The sequence below is a fragment of the Penaeus vannamei genome, chromosome 31, assembly GCF_042767895.1.
Source record: "Penaeus vannamei isolate JL-2024 chromosome 31, ASM4276789v1, whole genome shotgun sequence".
Classification (NCBI taxonomy): Eukaryota; Metazoa; Arthropoda; class Malacostraca; order Decapoda; family Penaeidae; genus Penaeus; species Penaeus vannamei.
Window position 1 is genome coordinate 31,753,804 of NC_091579.1, and position 10,000 is coordinate 31,763,803.

The 10,000-nt window shown below is 29.8% G+C and overlaps 1 protein-coding gene across 1 annotated transcript in view; it reads left to right on the forward strand.

The window, feature by feature from the left end:
• The window catches only part of LOC113820787 (mitochondrial E3 ubiquitin protein ligase 1), a 9,682-nt gene extending 2,936 nt beyond the window's left edge, over positions 1 to 6,746 (forward strand). The window contains exons 3-7 of the mRNA XM_027373150.2: positions 426 to 504; positions 1,120 to 1,257; positions 2,766 to 2,885; positions 3,607 to 3,695; positions 4,944 to 6,746. Of these exons, the coding sequence (XP_027228951.1) occupies positions 426 to 504; positions 1,120 to 1,257; positions 2,766 to 2,885; positions 3,607 to 3,695; positions 4,944 to 5,217 (700 nt within the window). The 3' untranslated portion in view covers positions 5,218 to 6,746. The remainder of the gene's footprint in view (positions 1 to 425; positions 505 to 1,119; positions 1,258 to 2,765; positions 2,886 to 3,606; positions 3,696 to 4,943) is intronic.
• Positions 6,747 to 10,000: the final 3,254 nt, after the last annotated feature.

Below are 10,000 nucleotides of genomic sequence, written 5' to 3' on the forward strand. Positions count from 1 at the left end.
TAATGTATGAAAATGTTATACCAGAATTAATTTCAACAAGGATGTATTTTTCATTGAGATTTTACACATTTCTTATTAATTTATATATATATATATATTTATATATATATTTATATATATATATATATATATATATATATATATATATATATATATATATATATATATATAAATATATATGTATATGATGTTTTTAATGATATGACTAAGATTATGAAGTTGTTCATTATAAAAAGGAAATTCAACTGAATGGCACTAAATGTCTGATTATAGGATTTGAGATTTAGTTTTTTTATCCCATATAAGGATACAAATATACCATTTCAACTATATTGCCTTATCACATTTTTATTTATTCACAGTATTCAGTATTTATTCTTGTTTTATTGCTTATTCCTACATATTTGTGTTTCTTTTGGTTTCAGGATGAACGACAAGAGGACGGTAGACTCCTCGACAAGCAGCGTTCCCTTCATGTTGATGGACAAGGGCATTGGGGTCCAAGTACGATATGAGATGTTCTCTTGATCTTTAAGGGCGAGAGAGAAGCAAATGTGTAGATTCTTGTACATTCTTTTTTTTGATTAGTTATGTGTATAAGTCATTTTGGGGGTTACAGGTGAATGTGAATATAGGTTTATGATGTTTTTCTATATTTATTTCGAGAAGTAGTTCTGATGTGTTACTATATAGTTTTTGCACGTCATATATGAAATTTTGGATTGTCTCACAGTATTTTTTCCTTTATTTAGGTGTAAATAGAATTGCAATTATAGTTTATATATTTAGTGTCTCATAGAAGAATATTTGGATTGCGGTTTAATTTTACTCTAGTATTTTAGTGTAAAGGAAATATTTTTTTTTTAGCATTAGAAGAATAGGTATGGTAGAATGTCTATTATGAGATTTAGAAACCAAAGTGAAATTATTTTGTGGATGTAGACTCTGCTCATGAATATCTGATTTTTATTTTGATATTTTGAATTTATTTTTATTATTATTAATTTTTTTCTTCTAGATTTTGTACTTTTGAAGAATTTTCTTTTATTTTTTATGGTGTTATTTGTCTTTCAGTTTGTGTATTTTGGGGGGTTCAAAACTCATTATAATTCCTTATAGATTTCAGATCCAGCAAAGCTAGAGGATGTTGACTTGATACTAGTAAGCGACAAATTTGGTGTCGCTAACAACTCTCTTGCCGACCACCTCTGGGGTTGGATGAAGGGCATTAGATCTACTGGGACACAACAAACAGAGGTATGTGATATGCAAATGTATATGTTTGTATGTGTGTGTGTGCCAGGCATAGGTATAATTAGAATTATGTAATTTAAGAATTTGATTTATTGTCAAAGATTTTGTATTCACCATTGAATTGTATTAATGTACTTTAAGTTTATAGAAAGATACCAAAACATGATCAGGAATTTAAAGATTCATGCAGTGATAATCAAATCATGATCACAAACTTTACTAGCAGTAATCATTAATCATAACTTTTTGGCAGAGAGAGGATAATAATGAAAAAAATCAATACTACTGATACATAATTTCCTTTTGATATTTTCTTGGTCTTTGATCATTAGTAATCAACCTGGTATAGTCACACAGTGAAGTATCTTTTATGAAGTATGATCAGGATAGACATAACAGCCTACTTTGGGATGCTGTATCTTTGTACAAGAATAAAGTACATGACTTTTCTATGCCATTTAGTGCAGCTTGAAGAATGCAGTTGAACCCAAACAGAGCATAAAGCCAATCTTGTTATCTCGTGTCAGGTGGAAAACCTGGTTGTCAGTCACAAGTTCACACCTGGAGTGACAAGTTAATAAAAAGATGAAACCTAAGTTGTGAAAAATCATAATCTAGTCATGATTTTTTAATTATAGTAAATGTTTAATCATATTCAAGTGACACTCGGAATTAACTCATGATGTATATATGTATATATGTATATGTATATATATATATATATATATATATATATATATATATATATATATATATATATATATATATATATATATATATATATATATATATATATATATATATATATATACATATATATATATATATATATATATATATATATATATATATATATACATATACATATATATATATACATATATATATATAAATATATACAAATATACATATATACAAATATACATATATACAAATATACATATATACAAATATACATATATACAAATATACATATATACAAATATACATATATACAAATATACATATATACAAATATACATATATACAAACATATATATATACAAATATACATATATACAAACATACATATATAGAAATATACAAATATATATATATAGACACATACATATATATATACATATATATATACATATATATATACATATATATATACATATATACATATATACATATATACATATATACATATATACATATATACATATATATATATATATATATATATATATATATATATATATATATATATATATATATATATATATATATATATATATATATATATATATATATGAATGGAAAAACACTCTACCGTGTTGATACTATGGTAGAAAAACCCACAATGCACAAACTAGATTTATTGAGGAAAGTGAGACAACAGTTTCGGAATCATCCTCGATTCCATCTTCGGTCTGAAGAAAAAAGGAAAAGGAAGAAAATAAAAACAAAGAAGCAATATGAGAAAAGAGAAAGAACTACATAATACTAAAGATAAATAACACTTTCAGGAAATGCTGGTTGAGGGCACTCAGGCCATGGGCATTGGACAGCTCACCCTCAAGAATGAAGCCATTTACCTCGACCACTCGCCTTTGGTTCCGTACATGGTTACGACCAGAAGTAAACAGGTGAGGAAGGATTTGTTCATGTTATTATTATTATTATTTTTTTATTATTATTATTTTTTTGAATTTGTGATAAAGGATTAGACAGTATCGAGCGTGCTATCCCTTTTTCAGGTATCTTTTGTATCTGAATCGCTTAAAGATAGCTTGAAATTCTTGTAATACTGGAAACTCCTTCACGGCTTCATTTTTATTAATTGCTTTTTGTGTGGTTTATGAAAGTTCTGTGTAAGTATTGGTGTTGGATATCTTTGATTTGAATTGAAGTGATTATATATATGTATATATATATATATATATATATATATATATATATATATATATATATATATATATATGTATATATAAATATATATATATATATATATATATATATATATATATATATATATATATATATATATATATATATATATATATATATATATATATATATATATATATGTATATATAAATATATATATAAATATATATATAAATATATATATATATATATATATATATATATATATATATATATATATATATATTTATATATTTATATATATATATATATATATATATATGTATATATATATATGTATATATATATATATATACATAAACACAAAGAAGGAGGGACTGAGAGGTTGAGACATTGATACATATATTATAATATATAATTCCTTAGTTCCATGTCTCCTGTTGCACAAGCATATATTACTGTTGGATTTTAAAATTTCAGGCAATTGTGGAGGAACTTGATGGACCAGTACCCTATTTACGGGTACTTAGTGTGATTACTGCATGTGGAGTTGCCTTCTATAGCTACCGGTGAGTCTTATTCAGGTGATGGTGTGTCTGTCTTTAGTTTATTGCCGCTTGATATGATTTTCTGAAAGTGCTTAGGTCCTTTTTTGAGGTGCTACAGTGTCTTTCTTGTTGCAAAGATTTTTGAAATTCATGGTTATAAAAGGAAGTGAGATGATCTGTATGAATTTCTGTAATATGCAAAGTACGAACTTCTAATCTCATATTTGCATGTCTCTGTTGACAATTTTTGTAACTGAAATAGTGACTCTCTGCCTGCGTGTTTTCTCCATATTTCATATTGAAAAACTCCACTTCCCTAACCCCTCCTCCAGGTGTGTCGTCTTTGAAATATCATTCCGTTATCTACTTACACTGCCTCTGGGAAATGATCTATAATCTCAAATCAAGAAAAGCATGTTGTCCAGATTATAAACCTCCAAGTATCTTAAGAGAGAACGTGTTTTTGTCCCCTTGCTATTCAATGTCGTTAGTCTTTTTTGTGAAGCTAACACATTTTCCTGCTTGGGGAAACTCCTTGGGTCAGACAGTTCTTAACCAAGATGAGCGCTACTCTGTTTTGACCCCTTGGAGAGAGTTGTTCAGTTCATCCAGTATATATTTACTTCACTCTCTTGTAGAGCCAGTCATTTCATCCAATATATATGTATTTCATTTCCTTAAAGAGCCTCTCAGGTCATCCAGTAAATTTACTTCACTCACATTTTCTCCAGAGCCTTGAGTCCAACTCGTCCTTTTGACCACCTGTATGGTTGTTTATTACAAAATAAGAGTCACTGTTGAAAATATTTTTTATCTGACCCATTTTCTAGGCCTGTCTTTGTGAAATTCAGTTGTGACCTTCCTACCATCCATCTTCTCTGCTCTTATCCACTCACTGCTCCTTTTAAAGCCTTTTCTTCTTTTTCTCTCTCCTTTTAATTGCATATTTCCTTGATCATTGCACTACTTCCATTCTAGCTCTTGTGTGTCCTATAACCTGAGCATAGAACTGTTGAGCATGTAGTATCTGCTTTTCCCTCCTTGGTAGATGCCTGGTGTTCCTGTCTGGAATGGCTCTGAGCTGAATTATAGGATTCTCCACCAACTTCTTTCCCTTCTTTTACAAATAATTGTATGTAGAGCATTTCCCAACACTAACCCACAGAGTTTTCTTTTTCTTGGGTCTAATTGTGTTTATCTAAAACATAACAACAATGATGAACATTGTCGTCATTTACCTTCAATTGACAGTATTATCTCCCTGTGCAGCATCCTGAAGCGCTGGTACCGCAGCTGGCGTAAGGACATTCGCCGGCGAGACGAACAGCGCGTGCTTGATGAGGCACGGGCAAGGCGTGAGGCCCAGGGAAATGACCTCCCAGAGAGCCTCATGTGTGTTGTCTGCTGTGGACTCCGCGATGTCCTGCTGGTGCCCTGCCGCCATGTGTGTGTCTGTAGTGAATGTGCACTGAAGCTCAACCCCAGAGTGTGCCCTGTCTGCCGGACAGAGATTGAACGGATCCAGCCTGTCTTCTACTCATGATTGAGTCTTCCGTCAGTCAGTCCTGGGCCCAAATGCGTGCTATCAATTCTGTGATACGTGCTCAAGATTTTCTCGCGCTCCTTTTTTGATTAATGTACATAAGAACTGTTGTAATCATGGATGTTGTACAGTTGTATATATTATAAACCCAAAAGTGAAATAGAATGAAGTATATTTAGAAAGCTTGTGTCAGTGAGCATGACAATAGTCTGTATTTTAGTCAAAACTTATACACATATACATATATATTTGCAGCTGTCATTAACTTCCATGGCTGAGAGAATCTGAATGTGCCTTTGTTTTCTCTAGTCACATGATAACTTTGTTCACATATGCACATTATATTTTCTGTTGTTATTATACATTGGTCATAGTTTATGTTCTTAGTACTAAATACATAGGTGTTCAGTAATTAGTTGTTTGAGAAAAAAAATTATAAATTGTAGGTGTTATAAAATGTTACTTTTATTTGACTTCCGGTAATCTTAGTAGACTACATAGAGGTGAGATAGATTTGAGGATGATCAAATATGTAATGAGAATAGTAAAAATAATTTTCTTTTGTTTCCTAGAGTATGCACAATTCATTACTATACACTGATTATGTTTCCTAATTAATGGACAGTATATAATTGTTAAACTGAGATGCTCAAGTCATTAGAAATTTATACTCTTGAAAGGTATTGCCAGATGTCCAGTAGGAAATTTAGGGTGATGATGCATGGGAATGGGGAATGCACAAGAAATAGACATGTAGAAGTGTGACATGCATCTGACAGAAGCAATGACCTTGCATGAGCAGATCTGGGACCCTATTTTGTGGTAGTGAATAGTATCAAGAGGTATTTAGCAGCTCTGTTGCAGCAATTGACAATTCAGTTTCAGATACTGGTAAACTGAATTGGTCTACAAGGCCGCATGGAAGACAGTATATGTATATTTATGTATGCCTCACTATCATTCTTAGGAACAGGCATGATTAAGCGCTACTACCCTTGCCCACTGGCTGTGTGACAAGGTCTTGAGATGGTTGCGACATCATCAACCATCTGTGCAAATGATTAATTTCAGTTGTGCCGGTTTCAAATTGTAAATAACACTGACGGCAAAGCTGAGGATGTTATGGAACTGCATGAAGATGATTACACCTGATTTGTGGTGATCAATTATGTGAATTTGATGTTGAATGCCAGTAAATAAACTTTAATAATTCTTTATACAAGGTTTTATCTTGAAGTGAGTGCATTTTCATTTATAAGGGAAGAAACAAAGGCATTGAAAGAATGACTTTAGAGTTGTTATATTTTTACATAAATAAGCTGCAGGGGAATAAGTATACTGTATTATACCTTTGTTATGTTTTTTAACAATGGATATGTCACATTTTTATGCTATTTTCAGAGAAAATATATTATTTATGTTCTGATATGCTTTAGTCAGGCATTCTCATTTATTATACAATATGTCAGAATTGTAGATCCATTAAAAGTCTCTGTATAAGAATAGTACTTATTAAACTATTTATTGAATGATTCGTCTCAGTGAAGAAAGTATATAACCAAACCTACATTGATAAATGTAAAAGTAAATAATTTGTACATAATACAGTGACACAGCCACAAATGTAATTTTGGAATCTATACACAGTAAGAGATTCTTAATGAATGATGTTTGTAGTGATCAGTGTTATGTTGATAATTAAAATTTCATAGCCGAATTTCATATCTACCAAGATATTTTTTCTTTTTTTTGTGGTGTGTGCGTGTGTGTGTGCGTGCGTGCGTGCGTGCGTACGTGTATGTGTGTTTGGGGGGTTGGGGGTTGGGGGGTTGGGGGTGGTGTGTGATAATAATAATGAACAATTCTAGAGGCATAGAGAGTACTGCTGAAAACTTTGTTAGGATTTCTGTTCAATGTTTAAAGAGCTGTTGTGAAGGACCTTTAATAATTAAGATGTGAAAAGAAGCAAAGAATTAGAAATTCCAATAGGTTGCATAAGGGTGTGCAGGTTCCAAGGGGGTCTTGGGTCATTACTTTATCAAATGTTTTGTCAATTTAAACGTACATCTATAACATAAGCATGAATATATTGACCTTAATGCTTGCTACTGAATGATTTTAAGTTAAGAGGTTGATATTTATGTTATAGATGAAAGTGTATCTAAATCAACAAAATGTTTAATAAACACAGTTGGTCTGAGAATACCTTAGGACAGTCATTACCTTACTGGTTAGTAGAAAAAAAAAATGTGCTTGGACCTGAATGCAGTTAATGATATTAATGAAATTAATCTGATTTAATATTATTTTGTTGCAAAATAACTTAATTAACGTAAAAATTGTAATAACAACTGTAATTAGATCAATTTTTAAAAATTATTAATTGTATTATGCATATTGTATATTGCTATATTTTGAGAAAAAATCCATCAGCCGATAATAATGACAAAAAATCATATATTGAGCAGCTGTTACTAGGTCAGTATATGCTAATAACTTGTGAAACCATTATTCAATAGTAATTGGTAATGGAATGATAATAATGATTATGATATAAGTAGTAATGATGATGATGATGATGATAATGATAATGATAATGATAATAGTAATATAGCAATGGTAATGATGATAATAATAATAATGATATGATAATGATAATGATAATGATAATAATCGTAAAAGTGATGATAATAATGGTAGTGATGATGATAATGAAAAATGATAATAATGATACTCATAATGATAACAAATAGTCATGATAGTAATTATAATGATAGTGTGATAACATTAAATATGTAATCAAATGCTATTATTACATCATTAAACTATGGTTTTCTTTCCCATAAACTACTTTTGTACATGAACAATATGCAATAGGAGACAAAGCTCTCATAAAACAAGTTTGAGACACTTCTCAAACTGCCAAATAATTGGATCTTGTTGGTTTAATGAGTCTCAGAGCTTCAATTATGGTACATAATATATGTCCCAGACTGTATATTTAAAGGATAAACTAAAGAGGTTCTGCTTGTATAGTATAGGGGAAGGATTAACATGTTAATGAGATAAGAGGAAAGATAAGAAGATGTGGGATAGTAAAATGAAAAGGGATTCGCAAGATTGTGAGGAGAAATTGAAATAGTTGGTTGAAATGAGTGAAGATATTTAGGTCGAGGCGAATTGGTAAGATGATAAGATGACAGAGACGAAAAGGTAAGATAAAAGGTAGTAAAATTTATTATCAGCATTATTACTTACATTATCATTATCATCAACAATATTTCCTAATCATTTTTATCATAATGCTGCTCATAATCATAATCATCATTATTATCATCATTAGCAGCACCATCACCACTCTTTATCCTCATCATTTTAATCAGCATAATTATTTTCATTATCAACACAATCACTGGGACACCAGATTCTAGGAGAGTTGTTATATATATATATATATATATATATATATATATATATATATATATATATATATATATATATATATATATATGTATATCTATCTATCTATCTATCTATCTATCTATCTATCTATCTATCTATCTATCTATCTATCTATCTATCTATCTATCTATCTATCTATCTATCTATCTATATATATATATATATATATATATATATATATATATATATATATATATATATATATATATATATATATATATATATATATATATATATATATATATATATATATATTACATAACCAGTCTGACTACTGAACCACCTCTTAGCATTGTCATTATCATCACCCTTACTACTGCAATAGCTATTTCTAACACTATACATTGTTATTTTCATAAACATATATAACAGAGTCCATCATACTACCTAGTACTATAGCACCATTATGATTATTATGATTTTATACATAGTTCTAACACAAGGAGATTGACTGATTATTGAAAATTATCTGCTGCATCAACAGCTAAGAGAGAAAAAAGAAAAAAACACAGGGAAAATGCATGATGTATATGTTATTGTAACAAAATTTATGAATCTGTTACCAAAGCGCTAAATTGTATACATTCTTTAATGAAAGGTCTCATTAATACTTTTTTTTAGTGAGTGTTTAATGTTGGTTTTCCTGTGATCATATTTTACTGTCACGTGACAGAGATGCAATGGTTTTGAATTGTTTATCCTATATTTTGGAGGAAAATTTCCAACAAAATCAGGGGAACTGTAACATGTATATATTTTTTTCTCATCTGGAAAATCAAACAATTCTGGCAATAACCATTTTATTACTCTGTATCATCAAGGTCCTCCATATATATGTGTGTGTGTGTGTGTGTGTGTGTGTGTGTGTGTGTGTGTGTGTGTGTGTGTGTGTGTGTGTGTGTGTGTGTGTGTGTGTGTGTGTGTGTGTGTGAGTGAGAGAGAGTTTATGAAACACTACCAATATAGAAAAAGGGTAAAGATGTCACATTTCCTGTTGGTTATAACTTTTCGTATTACATTTCTATTGTGGCAGTGTTTCAATTTGTCTACACGTTATAGTGCATTTTTGCATGTTTGCTCTAAAATGTATATGAAAGTGTATATGTATCCATTCATCCAAGACAACTTTTTGTTGACATACCATACTAAACACGGCAATGACATTTAACGATCCTGTATCATTGTATTAACTTGGTATATCTAAAACCTATATTTTATAAGTAGTTAAGACAAGACAGCATTTTCACAACCAAAAATATTGATATACATAATTTTAAGAGGTAAATGATAGGATGCAGTACATGTAATCAGATATCAAATT